This window comes from Vanellus vanellus (genome assembly GCF_965231255.1).
Source record: "Vanellus vanellus genome assembly, chromosome: 11".
NCBI classification, from domain to species: domain Eukaryota; kingdom Metazoa; phylum Chordata; class Aves; order Charadriiformes; family Charadriidae; genus Vanellus; species Vanellus vanellus.
The window spans coordinates 20544722-20564129 of NC_138916.1; the positions used below are offsets into that span (position 1 = coordinate 20544722).

Genomic DNA, 19408 nt, shown 5'->3' on the forward strand with positions numbered 1-19408 from the left:
TCAGGGTCTTTTATTTAAGAGAATCCACAAATTTATTTCTGTCTCAGCACAGGAAGATTTAAATGACACACAGCTCATAGCTCCAAACCTCATTCAGCCACCACCCAATCCAAGAGATTTCTTCAGAGATTTTTTCTTAAGGTCTCACAATTACCATCTCTCTTGAGATTATATAGTGGCTTTCTATTCTTAGCATATTCCTCTCTCTCTCGCACACACACACACACACATACACACATCCTACTCAAAACAAGACCCAGCGAAACCCTCTGCCCACATAGTTATAATTCCCAAGAGAACTTTCATATGCTTTTGTTTTGGGCAGTGACAATGTGCATATGTTTTGATTTCAGGCCCCCTATTGGTTCTCGTGCTTCGGTTTAATGAAGACAGACCGGCTATTAAACTCTCCAGTTTTGGCAAGATATAACTCAGCTTCTAGAATTCCTTTGACCTTGCAAGTTGGAATGAGATTTTTTTTAACATGTTGCCTATTCAGGGATATTACTGAGTAACTGTTTTGGTTTAGCAAATACATTTTCCTATTGGTGTTTGGTTTTAAAAGTGTAAGCTGCTGGGACTCTTTTACAAAGAGCAGAAGATAAAGCTCAAGATTAGTAAATTACATAACTGCTATGAAGAGGAACAGCAAAGTTACCCCTGAGATTTTTAAGTCAGTAAGAAAAAGTCTAAGAACAGTGGAAGTGGACAGATATGTTTTTATAGTTAAGTCATTCCTCACAATTGAAGTGAATTAAACTGTGCTATAAATAGAATATCCACAGAGATATAATAAAGTTGATTCACTATATTTTCTGTTTACTTGTGCATAAACAGGTTTCTGAAGAAAAATATTGCTGGATATTTTGCAAGAAGCTTCTTTAAGCCTTTTCTCTTCCTAAATACTATTGCATGCTTGAAGAAAGGAAAAGTAGTTTGGGGCAGTCCCAGTCAGTCAGCTGGTCAGTCAGACTTCTATCTTTAATACAGAGACACAACAATTTTTGCTTTGAAAGTTAAACGAATCACAAATCGCCCTTGTCATGTGAATCCAGATACATCACAGTTTGAAGAAAAGAAGGTACCCCAAATGAAGTTTGCCACAGATACATGAACTGTAATACTGTTTGGAACTGAAAAACAACAAGATTGCAAATTCTGAAGAGTAGATTTCATGGATTCAAACTCCAACGTGGTGGTTGTAACTGGTAAGATTTTTATTTTATTCTTCTTTTAGCTAGAGACGGTATGCACACATGCTTGATCTTTGTCGTAAACAGTTCCCTGGAGGGAAAAACAGTAGCAAATGGTCATACTAACAATTCCTAATGGAAAATAACTTGCTGTTGTGCCTTGCTAAGAAAATCAGATGCATGTCAGAGGCAACAGACTGCAGTCTGCCCTCTTTGCTGCCATCCAGTTTGGTTTGTTGTTCATTCTCTCCATGTTTTAATCTTTGTTGACATTTTCTCTGATCCAAACCACATAGCTCAAGGCAGTGCAGGCTAGTATTAGATAAAGCTTACCCAAAAGGATCTCTGAAGCAAGAAACCAGGTTGCATCACAACGTCACATAGTCAGTGTCCAGAATTAGAGCAACACATGGCAAGTTGCAGGGTCTCAGTTTCATGGCAAGGGAAAAGAGATTTAAACCAGAGATGCTGCCTCATCACTGCTAAACTAGACCATTAAATTTAAATATACCAAAGGAGCATGCCTGAACATGCAGCACAAGGGACCAAATTTGGAGTTTCTCTTGCTGGCTGTAACTACTGCTGAATCACAGTGGCAGAACCATCAGCTAGACACTTCCGAGCTTTAAAAGGTTAAAGCTCCTAAGGAATGCTGCTACTTGCTACTCCTCTTGTTGCCACTGGCTCATCTAAAGGCGATCATTACACATATCTTGACATGCGAGTTGCTGGATAATTTTCCACTGCAGGTCATATGAGGACATAGGAATGAGGTTGAAGCTACAAAGAGATTTGCATCTTGCTGTTTTCAATTAAACACTACTTTCATTTTTTTTCTTTTTTAACTAGCTGCAAGATGGGCAGAACTAGTTTGGCTTGCTCTAGACGTAACTACAGTTGAACTGAATGGGAGTGCAGAATAGAGCATGATGTATTTGCTATCCTCTTAAAACCCTGACAGTCTGGTTCTCTCCAATGATATTTATGGCACATACCCCTGATGGGCACACTTCTTAGCACCTTATTAGTTTTTTCCTCCCCTTAGATAGCCATGTAGGTGCAGAAACCTACTTCTTCAAATAGTTTTAGACTAGTGTGTCCCATTAAAGACACCGGTGCATCTTTAAGCTATTACAGGGATTATCACAGCATGCCTCTGTCACATTTTCACCTGCTCATAATATAAACCTGCTGGCAGTGAGCCCAGTTTATTATATAGCGCCTAATAATATTCAGCCAGTTAGCTCTCCAAGTTGTTGCAGGTATTTCAGTACTGTAAAACTCTTACATTTAGTCGTTTCTTTTCATAGAACAATTTTATCCTAAGCAGTAGTTTTCTTATGGCCACCACTGAGATGCATGTATTTCATTGTAAGCTATTTAATAACTTTACTATAATTCTACATTTCTGCACACACAGGTACACAAACATGCACAATTACAGCTTCAAAATGGAGTAAGTGGCACCCTAGTTTTGCTCTGAAAGCGGAGTGGGACTAGTGAGGTTTTATGTTCCCTGTTAATGTGAAATGAGTACTATTTCCCCTGTTCTCTCCCCATAGTACAAACTTAAACCTGGGGAAAACATTGTCAAAAATATCAGTGCCATCCAGCTTTTCATAATATTAAAGAGAAAAGATTGAGCAGTTACAAAATAAAGTCTAGCATTAATTCAGCTGTCATAAGCCTTCACTTAGGCTTAATTGTCCCCACGTACAAGTACTTTTCTCTGTGCAAAATAGCAATCATATGCTGCCAAGTGTTTATTTGCCCATTTAAGTGTTTTTAGATATCTAAGAGTTCTAGCATTAAAACCATTTCACAGACTCATTTTCCTGCCACCCGATATCTAACGCTTGGCAACACCCTGGACTGAGAAAAGTAATTGAGATTAATGAAGATAGTGGGAGTTTTCTGTCAAACTTTTTCATGACAAAATGCCCATCTAGCTAGAAACATGTTTTTGTTTTTTTTTTTTTCCTTTGTATTTTAAAAAGTCTTTCACAAAAAAGGATGCATAAAGTTAAATGTTGTACTTAGGATTTGAAGAATCTTCCCTTTCTTCCTCCTCTTTTACTGTGGGGAAAAAGTAAAGGAAAAGATTTTGTTCAGCACCACAAAAAGCACACTTTCCCAGACAGAACACTTCAGTTCTTATTACTTGGGATTAAAAAAAAATTATAAATGATATCAAATCTTACTCTTTCAAACATTTTTATTAAATATGCATATCTTCATCTTCATGAGCTTTAGCAATGAGAATGGTGCGTTGACTGTGACCTGGGAATATTAAACACCAGGTCCTTTAGCAGTGGTATTTCTATGGTTGGTGATCCTTTTCCAAAATAATCATTGACATGATCTGTCCTATTGGCTCCAGTACATTTACCAGCTTCAGTTAAGGTTATCTCATAAGTAAGCCTTGACATGAATGAAGATTGCAGGATTAGTTCTTGTATCAATGCATATAAAGAATGAAAATACTATTTCCTTAAGTGTTGTGAAGGCGAAATCCTATCTAAAAAAAACTCAACCTCCGTAACCAAAAATATGAAGATAAAATACAAATATGCGTCTGCATACATGTCAGCACCTCATCTACAATTGCAGAGCAAACAGGTTAAAAGCACCTTTCTTTCTTTTCAGGTTTTGGTCCCTTTAGACAATACCGGGTTAATTCTAGCTGGGAAGCAGTGAAGGTAAGCATGAAAAAAAAGGGAGGGAGGTGTTTTATTTTGTCGAGATGCCAATACAAACTGCGTTTAGGCTTTCCATTCCCTTCAAGAAAGTTATTTCTCATGACTTATTAAGCAGAATTGTGCCTTATGAAGCAGACTCCCAACACAGAAGAAAGAGGATAATTAAGAAGTGAAACTTTAATTGTAGGATTTTGTGAGGGTGCACGGACACTATTTAAGCACTTTTCAAAATATTATTCTTAATTTTTAAAAAGGATGTTTTTTACCCAGGGTGCCTTCTCTGCAACTAATGCAATATGCCACAGGTTATCTCTATCTTCAGTAAACAGATCATCTCATACCACAACTCATCTTATCATGTGTGTGTGAGGTGATTTCCTTTTCATACAAGTGTAGCCTGTTGAGTTCTTACTGCCTACTTCAGGACCATAAAACCTAAAGCATGCCAATTCTAAGTATGTTTTCACATCTCAGCTTGGACTTCCACTTTCAAATGACAGTTAAGTCTACAGTTGAAATTGAAAACAAGGTCATTCAGATTTCTTCCCCCTCCATACACCTTGACTAGCAGTAACAACATGTCTAAGATGGAGTCTTGAGAATGCCTAAGTATGTGTATTAGAACAAATTTAGCTGGGCGATAAAAAGACATGGTTTGGGTACCTGGCTTTCAGCATAAGCTTTTCTGTACAATTGTTTATTTTCTAATTACTGTTTGTGTGAATGCACATTTCTTGGGACACACCAAAAATTTCCACAAATAGATTATTTTTCATGAACAGGACTACTCATTTTTAAAATATTATCTAAGTTTTAACAATAACGTAACTTCTGTCTTTACATATGTCCTACAAAATAAATACTCGACCACTGTATGTAAGAGTATGTCTGCTACAATGAAATAATTTACTAGGTTGGTACTTTAGTACACTAGCTCGGTCTAAAGTGTGAAAGGTCATAATATATATGTTCAAACAGTAGGAACAGCTGCAGAGATTTGCCGAGTATGTGTAAAAGTCACATGCAAGGTTCATTCATTCTCCCTAGCACAGACAATGGCCATTCCTTGGGTTCAGTTACTCTCATAAGGTATTTATGAACAGAGTTATTTTGAGGTGGTCTCTTATACAAGTTCTTAGCAATTCCAAGGTAGAAAAAAGGTTAACACAATGAAATCTGAAACCCGTTAGAGAACAGTCAAAGTAGTAAAACTGACTTGGAAGATTGGTCCAATGTCTACAAGAAATAACAGATAATACTGGTAAATATGGAAAGCAAGATACATAAAACAAACTGAGGGGACTATGTGTTATTGGGGACACTGAAATAAGCCCATAAATATTTCAATTCTGGACACTGAAATTATAAAGGTATCTATAAGAAAGTACTAGTAACGTATAGTGGTTTAACCTCAGCTGGCAATTAGAATCATGCAGCCACTTGCTCACCCTACCAGTTGGGATAGGGGAGAAAATCAGAAGAGTAAAAGTGAGAAAAAACTCGTGGGTTGAGATAAAAGACAGTTTAATAGAGCAAAAGCCACGCACTCAAAGCAAAATAAGAAGTTAATTCACTGCTTCCCATCAGCAGACAGGTTTTCAGCCATCTCCAGGAAAGCAGGGCTCCATCATGCGTAACAGTTACTAGGGAAGACAAATGCCGTAACTCCGAACGTTCTCCCCTTTCCTTCTTCTTCCCCCAGCTTTATATACTGAGCATGATGTCACATGGTATGGAACAGCCCTTCCGTCAGCTGGGGTCAGCTGTCCTGGCTGCATCCCCTCCCAACTTCTTGTGCACCCCCAGCCCACTTGCTGGCAGGGCAATATGAGGAGCAGAAAAGGCCTTTACTGCCTAGCAACAACTAAAACCACCAGTGCACTATCAAAAGTATTTCTTATCCCAAATCCAAAACATAGCACTATACCGGCTGCTAATAAAAATGTTAACTCTGTCCCAACTGAAACCACGACCCAGCAATAGAAAGATGATGACTCTACAGGACTGTAACCCTATTAGAAGTTTTGGTGACAGCTACTGGAGATCTGTCTTGACAATGAAGAGCAGTCAAGCCAAGATGATTGAAAAACAAGGAGCTAGTACCAAAACCCAAAGTTGTAGCAAATCCACCAACCTATACATATTTTCTATTCCAGCTCTGTTGGGTGAAGAATGCTGACTGCAACTTGGTGATTGGAAGATTAAATTTATTACCTAGTCAAAGTCATGAGGGATGTTATCCCTGTAGGCTAACAAGAAACAAAATACTTGTGTGATACCTTTCCACACCTCAGTCATCGCAGGAGACCAATAAATTATCTTAATTCCAACTTGACATGTGCCCTAAACCACAAATATTTGTCAGTTGACAATTTCTTGCTCATTATTTCCTGATTCCTATTGGTTCTAATTTTGGGTGCAAGATCATCCTCTTCTGGCTGAAAATAAAACATGTTCTTTATCTGCAAGCAAAACAGCCTAAAGTGAAAACGCACCAATGAGTTTTCTGTAACAATGCCATGCACTGGCTACTCCAGGAAGTTATATAACAAGGACTACACCATTCCATAATGAAACAGATGTCAGTCCTTGTGTATGGAGAACAGATCCATTTCCTTCTGATATGACACCCTCTGGGTGGAATTAATTTGTATACATACTGGGGAAGCTGCTTTGGTTTCCTATTCCCTGGCAAAGGTGGTTAATCCAAACAATTCAGGGTAATTTGCTGCAAATCTGGAAGTACTTTGAATGTTGATAGGCTTCTCCACGCTAAATAGCAATCTCATGGTATTGTTCCGTTGGCCTTGTTCATATGAGTAGCCCTATGGTCTTTAGGAAGCTTATATGCATATATTAAAGATAGCAAAATTTAGTATTTACATCTGGAAGTAATCCTGTTTTGGCTTTGGGGTTCCAGCATGGATCACTAAAGTGACATAAAGCCCTCCTGCCGAGTCTCTTTGCTGAGAGCCAAGCAACAGTACACTCAAACTCATCCTCAAGAAAGCACTGAACAGCCAGACCTGAGCTACTAAGCATGATTGCTCACGTTTAATGCCTTTGTTCATTATCCAGAACTATCTGAATTACTACCTTAAAATGATCTGGGTTCTTATCAAAAGCCTGGGTACCATGGCACCTTCAGTGATGTTGTAACATGGATACATTTCATTGTATGAGTTACTATCCCAGAAGGGTCCTCACACCAAAACCATCCGAAATCCTGTAAAAATACAGGTAACAGGAGGCCCAGGGTTCTAATTTCTCAAAGCATAGCGTCATAATCCATGCTTTTTGGCATGGAGTCTTTGCCAAAGAGCAACGTCTTCTCTTTTTTTGAGCAATATTTGCTCTTACACACATCTGCTTCCTTAAGATCTCTGCTACAGCTTCTCTGTAAGATGCTGTTGCACTCTGCCTTGCTGATGGGATCAGCCATTTTCCTGAACCTCATTTCTTGCTCTAGGGAGAATCAGGGATTGATCCAGTGAGCACACAGCCCATCCCAATAGTTGCATCCCTTCTGTGCCCTCATTGGGCACTCGGAAAAATGATTGTGATATTGTTTCTCTTACAAATTATCTATTTACTACTACCTTTTCGGTGAATAAGCCAATTTCCATTTTCTGACATCCCCAGGAATCGGATGATAAAGGTTAGTAAAACTCTCCAAATCTCTACTTTCTGCTGGTTTAGAAAGGGTATTTGTTCTGAATTCTTGGATTTCTCATTGACACTATATAGCAGTGCATTGTCCCGCATTGCCTGTTTTATAATATGAAAATATAATTTTCCAAGAATGTGAGGAGTAGCCTGTTGCTTTTGCATGAACCCAGGTTCTCATCACAGCACAAGATGACTGGCACACAAGGCATTCATCAGCATTGCACCTGCGGATTTCTCATTCCTCAGCAAGTACCCCTCACGTGTTCGGGGAAAAGGATAGTCAAATGGATCTGAAAGTACCGGTGAACCTGTCAATTCAGGGTCATTGAGAAAAGCTTCAGAGCTTTTATAGACGCTACCACATGGCTCAACATGGTCGTCTAGCACTAGAAAGACAGCTTCTCTTTTAGAAGCCTGTCTCACTAAGATTTTCATGCTTCTCATAACTCCATTCACCTGAAATACCCTCCTAAAATACGCACGAAAGCTCCACCAGCAGCACTTTTAACTCTGGAAGTGCAGGACATTCTAAAGAAAACACCACCAAGTATTTACTCCCCGTTTCCTGACAGATCACATTGAATTATCATGATGTTAGATCTTCAGCACCACATGGGACCCTCAGAATCCCAGATCCCCTGAATTATTTATTCCATATTACAGATTGATGGTCCCACCCGATAACCCTTGATCTGACCCTGTTTCTGTGTCTCCTCCAGAAGCTCCGGTCTGGCACTTGGCAGCTAAATAACCTATTAGGTCAGTCTACCATCAAGGTCAAAGTCCCCACGTAATAGGGCACAAATGTAAGTTGAGTGACAACATTCATAGTAATTAAACTGTTAGTGCAAAGAACAGGTCGCATTTCCAACTGCTTCTGGGAATTATGTTTGCTATCGGGAGATGAGGATCAGATCTCTGGGTGCAGTTTTTCATCCTGCCACTCACCATGCGGTCTTTGGAAATTTGTCATTTAATCTCTCTGTCTCCTTTTCTGCTTTAGTTTCATCATCTATGAAACTAAGACAACACTGCTATTTAGTTCCTTCACTTCTATTCTGGAACTTTCTTAAATCCCTAAAGCTTTAAAATGGTATCTGCTGGATTTAAAAACAAACAAACAAAAAAAACCCCAAATACCAAAACATTGTTTGCAACATACTTGCAGACTGTCCGGCTCAACTGATAACTTCTGGGTTTCTTTCTGCACCAACAGAAACGTTTTTGAATGAGGTTCACAAAATTAACACGTGTAGCCCCCTGCCTCCCCGCCCGTTCCTGGCAACCCAAATCAGTGAAAACTCAGGCAAACTCAATGAAATTTTCTGGAGTTTTCTAAAAGTTCAAGATGCTTCTAACACCCCGTGTGACACACAACCACCGCATCTGAGCTCACATGTTCTGCACAAATCCCTTCTCTTTGAGGAGGGCTGTGTAAAAATATGGGCCAGAACTCCGGTGGACCAGGACTATGACCACAATTCGCCAACAGCTCAAGGTTGTCAGCTGATAATGCTGCATTTCATTTCCCTTTTAGAAGAACTTCCCAACAGAGAATCTTCACGCTTTCATTTGAACCATTTTTCCCACAAAAAAGGCCTCCAAAACTTTTGTCCTCCTTTGAAGTTTCCTTTGCTGTTTCAACTACAAAAGATGGGCACTTGTTTACTGAATTAACTCACCAGCATGAGCTCTAGTTTCCAGATGCAGTCATCCTCCTCTAGCCATCTTCAGTCTCTCACCTTAAATGCAAAAATGGTTTTGGTTAAGGCTGAGACAAGGAACAACCTTTTTTTTTTTTGTTCCGTGTTTGTACAACATCTGTTCTAGTGGGGTGTAAGCCCATGGTTAGGATTCTTAGACGACAAAGTAATACAGATTATTGACATGATGAAATTGCTTAGGACATAGCGAACTATCTTCCTTTGACACAAATTCTCCGCCCTTTGCTATTGGCCAGCTTTCGGTTTTGTCCTGCACAAAAGTATTTCTTCGTGTTTCTGCCATGACAAATGGTGACAACAGAACGTCGATCCAGAGAGCATGAGAGGAGAACAGCCTAACAACTTTGAGTCTCCACGTTCTGTAGCAAAGTTACGGGTAGTCGAGTCCTCTAAGCCTTATGGTTAAAAAGGAAGAATCTCATTAAATGTTAAAATTAAAGATGCTTTAGAAAACAAAATGCTAATTGTCAACCAGCTGGGTTTTTCTTTTTTGGAAGCTAAGACACAGTACAGCATTCTTAAGCAAGATGATGCAATGGTCTCTCAAAGACTGTCAGCGCCCAGAGGAAAAAAGGCTGGCACTGTTCTCTAAATGTGTTTACTTCCCTGCAGGCATTGTTTCCTTGCTTGTGTCAAATAGTTTATTGAGCACAGCTAATCAATGTTTCCGCTGACAAGAAAATTGGAACAGTTTATATAGGAAGCCAGTGTTGAAGGGCAAATTTCCCAGTTAGCACAGCTTAGAACTGTGGGCCTCATCCACACAAGTATCCTTAGTGAGGAATGAAAGCTTGAAGAGACATTTAATAAAAAGTTACAGGTTTCTTGGGCTAATCACATACCTTTGCTGCTGACTTTTTGCCTATGTCCCCCCCCCCCACCCCCCGTCCCCCCCGAATCTTTATCTGTACCCTCCTTGGGTAGTGGTCTACTCAAATGCAACAGGGATTTTCAACCGCTGTTTTACTTTTCTGGGACAAAGCTTTCTACCTCACATGCATTCCTTCTGCATCCTGGCATTGCAGCAGCCTGCCTTCTACTTAGAAGATTATGCCTTGTTCATTAGCCCTATTCCACTGACAAAATAATTTTAAGTCATTTCCGTGTGACCTTTGTTCTCCAGGCCATCTTCCAACCATCTGGACAACCTGTTGCTTTGAAGGGTGCCTTTGTTTTCTTTCACCTCAATTCTGGGGATAATTTTTGTTTCCTTTGGGAAGAGGTCCCATGTGGAACTTCAACTCTATGTAAATGACACAAGTAACATCCCAAGAAGTGACATTTCCTTTTACTAGAGAAACATATTCTAGACCAGAGCTTACCTGAACCAGTTCAAGCCAGCAGATCACATCATTTGAGTGGATGAATTCTGAGATGCGAATTCTCCCTTATTTGTGTCTCTTGATAGTGCAGGTTTATCTACGAGATTTTTCAGAGGAACAGCTCTTACCTGTATCAAAGCCTATGTAGATGCTTTCAAGTGCAGACCCTTTCTGAGAGATCCTCTATTTCATGGTTCCCCATGGACCAGTCCCTAAGCAATAACCACTCCCACCCATTGGAGACTGAGCATCCCTTTGGAAAACAACAATGGCTCCACATGGAGGTAACATTAGGAAATTGGTTCGCGCGTTTTAGTCTCTTCCAGTTAAAAAAGGGAGAGCTACCACAAGACAACTGACTCTCACTGCTGACCAATGTTTAGGAACCACAGGCGTAGACAGCATTACACAGCTCTTTCATATGCATTCTCAGTTGGATCAGCCCGATTTCTTTATTGCAGTCTGAGAAATGCAATGCTCTTACAAGTCCATGGTGTTTTTTTTGTAAACACAGGAGCTATCCAAGAGAGGCCTTGGTAAAAACATAGATCTGCGTATCATGCAGCTGCCAGTGGTTTACCAAAAAGCAAAGGAACAAGTCGTCACGATATGGAAAACTCTTCGGCCACTGGTGAGGAATTTGAAAGTTACTCAAATTTTCCTCTTCATTTATGAATATTATTGTTCTGACTAGAGCTTTAAAAAGATCTCCGAAAGGGTATTGCACAATATGTGCATCAGACAACTCTGGAAAGTGACTATTAAAACTGCGATAAAGGTTTCAAACCAATTTTGAGCACACAATAATTAGCATTTTGTTTAACCCTGTGCCATTTAAACAGCGTAAGTGCACTCTGAAGAAAGGAAAAAATAAAATCCACCATAAATTGCAAAAAAGGTACCGCAGCTCTGAAGTCCTGAGCTGACTAGACACACCAAAAACTAAAGCACAATTTTGGTCTCCTTTATAATCTGTTATCAAAGTTTTCTTCAGGCATGAGCTACAGCAAGACTCCCTACCTTGAAGCTAGTATAATGCTTGGCACTATTGCATAACATGCTTTTTTAAAAAAAAAAAAAAAACAAACAACAAAAAACAGGTCTCATTTTTTAATTTCCTGTTACTCACTTTGGTGGGAAAAAACAGCTTATTGTTCACGTTGGGCTGGCTTCATCCGCCAAAGCAGTCATCATCCTTGAGCAGTGTGGGAAGAACAAAGGCTACCAAGAGATGGATGTTTGTGGTTTTCACCCCGAAGGTGGCTGTTGCATGCTAGATGGCCCGGAAAAGATTGAATCTACAATTAATATGAAGACTGTCTGGAAAAACATTTCAGTGGAAGGGATTGATATAATCTTTTCCAGAGATGCGGGAAGGTAAACATTGCGTATCGGGGTCTCACAGTAAAAGCAGAAGTAACTCAATCAGCTCATTTAACCTTGAAGAATCTTTGCAATGACTTTTCCTCCCACCAAAATCACTTTGAAGCAGTCTTCAGAAGGGCACAAGTATGAAATTGGGATAAATTTAAATTTTATGTAAAGCAGCCTTTGTGAAAAACTACAGCCAGTAGATATTTTTCCATGGATTTGTAAATTCCAAAAGAAACAAGTTTCAACATAGCACACCCTGTGATTAACAACCCCAGTAAACCCGAGCTATTAAGTGAGTCTGAAAGCAATACTGACTAGTAGATTTTAATCTATTTTTCCCAACTGGGAGGGATACAAAATGTAAATACATACACCGAAGAATGGAGCAATTACAGGTACCTTTTGAACAATGTCTGTGATCTCATTATGTGTTTCAGTAGTACTAAAGCAATTTTCTATTATGCTGGTCTTCATTTAAAAGGAAAACACAGAAAACGGCTCATTTTTAAAAAATAAAAATCAGCTAGTTTTGGCCTTTAATTTCAGGATTTCCACCTGTAAGTTAAAAGGCAGGTTGGTAAGGAAAATCCTCCAGACAGTGAGATTGTATGATTTACACAACAAAATGATGTAGTTCCAGTGGGCTGTTACCTTTCCCATCTCCCATAGCTCATAGAGCCTAGAAAAGAATTCACAGCTTGTGATTTTTTTATTTAAAGTTCCTTCTGGGTGGGTGTCTTGAGAAAGCAAACCATCAGATAAGGAACATTTGTTTCTCAAACTTGGTTTATTTCAGCATTTCCTTTGTTCACTAAGCAAATATGTTTTTAATGATTTCATAAACCAGGTCTGGTTTGGCTACTTAAAGAACATTTAAATTTAATCAAAGTTTGCTGTTCCTTAATTCAGGTTCCTGGTTTTGTTTTGTTCTGAATATTGCAGGTATATCTGTGATTACACCTACTACGCTTCTCTGTATTATGGCAATGGAAGAGCAGCTTTCATCCATGTGCCTCCATTATCCGAATCGGCAACAGCAGACTTTCTAGGGAAAGCATTACAGACAATTATCTTAGAAATGTTAAAACAGTGTGGGGACAAATGAGAGTAACATCATATAAGAAAAAAAAAAAAAAAAAGATTTCTTAGAATGCAATTCCTTACTTCCTAAATGAAGCAAATATGAAACCCTTACATAAAGGATTTCATATTCCATGTTATTTTCAGTGAAATTTCCTCACAAAACCCAAACATTTGTCTTTGGTGTAAAAAGGTTGATTGAGAGAAAAACCAAATCATTGGCAGTCTGTATTGGTAACAACAATGAGGTTGCTTCAGATTTAAGAAGGCGTGAAACTGGAATTAAAACATTTTAGATGCTTAATCCTAGTTCTGAAATAAAGACTTGCTGCCCCAAGCTGGATGATTACAGCCGTAAGGACATTCAGCACTGGATGGATATAACAGAGGTCCCCCCCTCACCCCTGTCCATATCCAGAGAGATGGCTCAGCCATACGAAGTGCCCACATAAAAAATGTAAATATGGGGGAAAACAAAACACATGTAGAGATCCTGCTATGTGAAGTTTTACAATTATCTTAGTGACCTGCTCAAAAATGCTGGTTTCCACATCAGAAATGGGTTATAAACCCAGGGTGACTTGAAAGTAAACAAGAAGCTGGAATCCAGCCAGAACTGTAACTAACTGCTCTTAGTAATTTGGGTTTCAACTGCCTAAAACCACCACCTACCCCACATTCTCAGTGCCCGTCCCAAAGGAGAACACTGTAGTCCTTTGACAGAGCACAGCACAAAGACAACAGGCTTTCAGTAGAACAGGTCACGGCTGTTTGGGGACTTATACATCAAAATCAAAAAGCTAACTTGTCCCAAGAATGGCAATGGTTGAAGCGCTGTGCTGTGGCACTTTACGTTACTTAGAAAACAGGAACCACATGAGATCCCAAATTGTAAAACCTGGGAGTCGGACAGTGACAGATCCCTTCTGTGCTTCCCCCCCACCTCTCAAACACAGTTATAGACAGAACCGCGCCATGAAAGCTGGGTGCGGCAGAGGTTTACAGCACTTCCCCTTCAGCACACAGGAATGCCAACGCAGGCTCTCCTTGATAATCTCGCTAGTCCCGGGACAGACACCGATGAGAGAAAATTAGCAGACATTTTTCAAAAACAGTCCCTAGAACAGGACAGCAGCAGCTTAATGTGGACACCTGGGATTTCTTCAAGGGAAACAAAAGCCTGTTCCTCAAGCATCACGTCAGCAAAAAGGACAACAGACAAACCTAACAGCACCGACAGCTGATGGAGCTTTTTTGATCGTGCCTTATTTCAGTCAACACTTCAATGACAATAGTAGAGGAACTGGAAATGCCAAGATAATTCCAGTTTTCTTGCCATTGTCTCTTCCAGTGACCGTTACAGAAAACTGGTAACTATGTGCTGGGTGGCTGAATGCCTCATCTGTGGATTGCTGCACGGGTAAATAAGTGGGGTATCTTCAAATAAATAAATAAATATGCTTACCTTTTTCATGAGAAGTACCTAATTCCAAACCGGTCTCAAAGTCCCATTGAGAAAGGGACCACAAACTCAGTGTCACCTGATGAAAATACTTTTGCTTTCAACACAACGTAGAGGCAGTACTGACCTCTACTACAATTTATTCAGAGTACCTCAGTTAAAGGCAGCCAAAAAGGGTCCTCTGAGTTTACTAACCTGTACTTGCTTCACATAAGGAGCAACAAATATAGAAACAGGCAAATGCATACAGAATTCTTTTATTTAACTTAAATCATGTAGTACTGAAACTACTAGAAAAAAGCAGAGTAAGAGAAACTAAAGGAGCCTTAGCTTCAGCCATTCAAAATAGACAAAGTTTCTTCTTTTCATAATGTAAAGAATCCCGAGTATATCGCAATAACAGGAATAAATTCTTACAACAGAATATACAAAAACATTTTGAAATTTTTTTTATCTACTGATTCATTTTAATATAAACACAGGAATTTCTTTAGGAATAATTTATACACAGCAAGTCTTTTTATGTAATAAATTGGCCATGTTATCGTTTGATTTTCTCTTAAAAAAATTTAAACACGAAAAATTGGAAAGTGTATTTGCAACTGCATCCATTCCTTAGCACTTTCTAGTTTTGTTTTTGTCCCAGAGGTAGACGAACTCTGGCCAATCCTTTCATCTCAAACCTCACTGGTTCAGAAAACAGAAGAGCTGATTTTTAAACAGTATCTAAATCATCGTAACCCTTCAGCAATGTGGTTCGTCAAATCTGGGGGGAGCGAGGGGGAAGGGATCTTCAATACTCTTAAATAAAAATAAATAGGGACCCTGCCTTGCTCATTTCAACAAAGCTTCACATGGTGCTCAGCATCTTTAGAGGCTGCGTACAAACTTTTAAAGTGATAAGAAATCTACAAATAGTTATTCAATAGTAATTATGAAACCCATCTTCCCTCTTTCTCTTATGCAGTCGCATCCTTCAAACCACACAGCCACTGTAAAGCAGGTACTGAACAGCACAAGTGAGACTGGGTAGCAGCAAAACCCGTTCCGTTTCCCCGACCAGTGAGGTTCTTGTAATCCATTAAGTTAACTGCCCTAGACAGGAAAGTGAAATGACCAGTTAAGATGATCCCACCCCAACCAGAGGGCTCTGGAAGACCAGGATACTGAAGATACAGAACATTTCCCCAACTCCTTTATTCGTTCGCTATATACTGGGACACAAAGCTTGGGCGGGTGGGGGGAGAGGGACACGCCGTGAATTGGCCAAGTTAACGATCCTTTTTGGCATATTGTAAAGCTAGCTAGTAAACTGGTACCATCAGAAAAACTGATCACATACAGACACACCCATACAACAGACACAGAAAAGTGCCCTTAAATTATATTTTAGGCATTTATAAACTACAAACATTTTATAAAATTATTCTATGTACTTACAAAATGCAATGAAACATTTAATTAGTTCTTGTAAACCAGATCTTCGTCAACTGACTACCCGTAATCTACTGGACTTAAAGCCCTATTGAAAATGCTAATGGATTACTAATCAACGAAACGCATACAAAAAAAAAAAAAAGGAGAGATGAACACACACGCGTATGCACACACACACACAAACTAGTGATAGTCTTAAGGTACTTGCAAAACAGACCAACTGTAAGTTGAGACTGATTCATACAGACCGGTGATGACAACTGTTAAACTCCCGGTAATGAATTTACTGCTCCAGCTGCAAAGTCCAGAGGTTTATTTACAAGTACCAATGATCAGAATTGTGATACCTGAGCTCTGATGCCGTCCCACGGATTAAGCTCAGGAAACTACCTCAAACTTCTGCCAAGCCCTGTGTCTTCGTAAATACCCATTTCCACTGCTTTTGTTTTCCTTCGTCTCTCCACAAACGTTTCTCAATCCTGATTTAGCCGGCTGCGCTCAGTTTCAGACACTGTTCATCCTCTCTGAGCAACCGGTTTCCGAACTGAGGCATCCTTCGAAGCCCTCCTGCCTGGTTATAGTTCTGTATCTTCAGCACCCCTGGCCACTAGGGTTGTTTCGACACATCATTCTTAAATTCTTGTCTGCACAACTACTCACGGGTTAAGTTGCAATATCTGGCTTTTATCACTGGTTAGTAAGGAGTGGATCCCTTGCACCTTCCTCCACTGTTGTTCAGCCCAGTGATTAAATACACAGTTGACAAACAAAATAAGAATAACAGGAAACAAGTGTTACTTGTACTAATGGAATGAAAAGGGTTTAAATATATATATATCTATATTACAGATATACATATGCAGATATATATATGTATATATAGATATATATGTATGGAGTTACACCAACAATAGGAGTGTCGTTCACTTGGATTGTACTTAACACCCCTCAGCAGTTCCCAGAGGACCTGACAGCAGTTCCATCTGGTGACCAGTCGTCCTGGGCAAACTGGGCTTTCTTTCGCTTGTTTTTAAAGACCAACAGGAGCATCAGTGTGAACACGCCTAGAATCAGACATCGCTTCGAACCAGCTTTAAAGAGCAGAGGCATCACGCTGAGAAAGACTTGGTGCATGCAGGCAGGCCTCACGCTTTCCATCACGCTCGGCTTCTGCGTCTGGCTTATCGCTCCCCCAAAAGAGCACCTCATTCAGTACCGCGCAGCTGACACTCCTGTGTTCACGTGGGAGCCACGTTCCTTTGCAACCAAACCACCTTCTATGCCACCGAGCAGCTTTTAAACGCGAGTCAGGTGAGAACAACGGCCGAACACTAAAACCAAAGCCGCCTGCTCCCTGCAGTGATGCCAATTTGTTCTCCTACTGCATTAAAACATCTTGGTACCATTTGTCAAAGTGCTGGTTTTCAGGGCTGGGTGGGCTTTTGGTTTTAATTTATAAACAAATTGGATTACTTTAACTTTATTCAAACATAGCTGAAGTTCTAAATAAATTTTCCATACCAGACAAGCCAGTGGTCTCAGGGAAGAACAACATTACAAACCATATTATGACTCTATCAAGCCGACATTAATTCTCAGTTGTTCACATGCACAAACAACTTGATTTACTGTCCAAGGGAAGTCTGCATGAAAAACCCATGTGAATAAAGCTATTCAAAATGCACAAAACACAACAAAAAAAGCTATGGAAACAAAACAGAACAGAAAAGGAATTAAGCTTGAACTGCAAACACAGAACGCAATGGTATCATGAAGGTGGTTTGGTCCAGGAGAGCTGACTGTCACCACGCACGCGTACGTGATGTCACGTGACTGTCTTTACCGAAGTGCTTTTTGAAATGTTCATCGTGATGGGTGCTACGTCATTAGTGTTTCCTCCTAATGCATTTTAAAACCACCTACATACAATTATAAAACCCAGTAACTTGGACAGTTTTAACAAACCCTCCTAGCCAGCTGAAAGATCTGAGGATCTCCAGTTGTGGTAATCAATATGTGCAAGAGAGGGGAACGGTCACTGCACCAAAAGGCCACTGGAGCCTAATAAAAAGTGGAAAAACCAAAACAACCTAGTAAAAACTTGACATTTTGCTGGTTACTCGGGGCCAGAGAGAAACGCTCCCTCCAAAGACAAACTCTGTAGTACTTAACCACAGCGCTGTGTATTCAAGAGGCCGTGTATGAGTCCAAGTAGCCAACACCACATTATTCAGATACCACAACCAACACCTGCACGAACAGCTGCCAGAGCTGGAAAAAGAGAAACATTATACATCAAGTTGATGGCAAGCTCGTGTTAGTCCTGTGTGCTTGTAAACCAGTTACACGCTGTCAGAGGGCAGTTAAAATTTGATGGCTGGTCCATCAGAATCCACAGTTATGAAGCCTATAAACGGGGGAAGAAAAGGGAACTGAATTTTTACTGGCACATTAAAAGAAATCAATTCAATGTTAGTTTTGAAAAAAAAAATAAAAAAAAAAAAATAAAAATCAGTGCTCTCAAACAGAAGCAGCAAAGATCCAAAGCTGTAAACTCGATGTAGTAGTAACATCAGGCAGCCTGTGACAGGTTTTTTCACTGTTGTTTTTGGTCAAGAAAGCAATGCTGTTGCTGTACAAGCCAATTTCTTTTTAGGTGCTGATTTAGCCATACGTCTTTTTGGTGCTTGTGGCATCTGAGGGAAAACTGCCAGGAATGACTTAGCCCACTCTACAGGACAAACAGAAAGACCATTCCCTTTCCTCTAGCAGCTAATTCCTCTGGACCTTCAAACATCATAAATAATTGATTTCTGTAACAGGTTTCATCAAATACTTGTCATTTGAAGTCCTCGTATCAGGTCAGCTACGTCTCTGCTCATCTGAACGCGCAGCATTTTGTGGCTGAGCCGAGGACTGCTGTGACAGCACATTAAAAAGCCCTCGTGTCTCCTTAAAGAATGGTCACCCTAAGTCAGACAACTCTTGGATTTCTCCTCACAATAATAAATCAGAACCAAAAAATTCAGAGAAACTGCTTGGAATTGAGGCAAATATTCTGAAGTGACCCTTTGTGACAGGCAGTGACCGTTCCCCTCCAGAACCTAGAGCATGTGGTATATGGAGTGAGAGGTTACCAGTATCAACGGCATTTATTGGCTGCTGAGAAATGTGAGATGTATTTTTTGTATATACACACATATAAAAAAATAAGAGTGAGGTAGATAAATGTTTGAAAAAAAATCAAAAACTGTCCCCCTGTCATACTCAAAAACCCTTATCTCAGTATTTAAATTTATTTTGGGGCATCTCTACAGTGATTTAAACTGATATCACAAAAATAAATAAAAAATCCTACATAGAATACCTTCTTAATTAACTTTTTTGTCTTTTTCATTTTTAAAAGGGAAAAATAACTATGGGACAGAGGCAAGAGAAGATAATGGGA

The 19408-nt window shown here is 39.7% G+C and overlaps 1 protein-coding gene across 1 annotated transcript; it reads left to right on the forward strand.

Annotated features, from left to right (window-relative positions):
• Positions 1-1174: 1174 nt before the first annotated feature.
• Positions 1175-13129, forward strand: PGPEP1L (pyroglutamyl-peptidase I like; the record flags this gene model as incomplete). The annotated part of the gene is made up of 5 exons (XM_082488631.1): positions 1175-1208; positions 3840-3892; positions 11122-11238; positions 11755-11984; positions 12924-13129. The coding sequence occupies 5 exons, from the start codon at positions 1175-1177 to the stop codon at positions 13084-13086; spliced, it is 597 nt and encodes a 198-aa protein (XP_082344757.1). The 3' UTR covers positions 13087-13129.
• Between the last annotated feature and the right edge of the window lie 6279 nt (positions 13130-19408).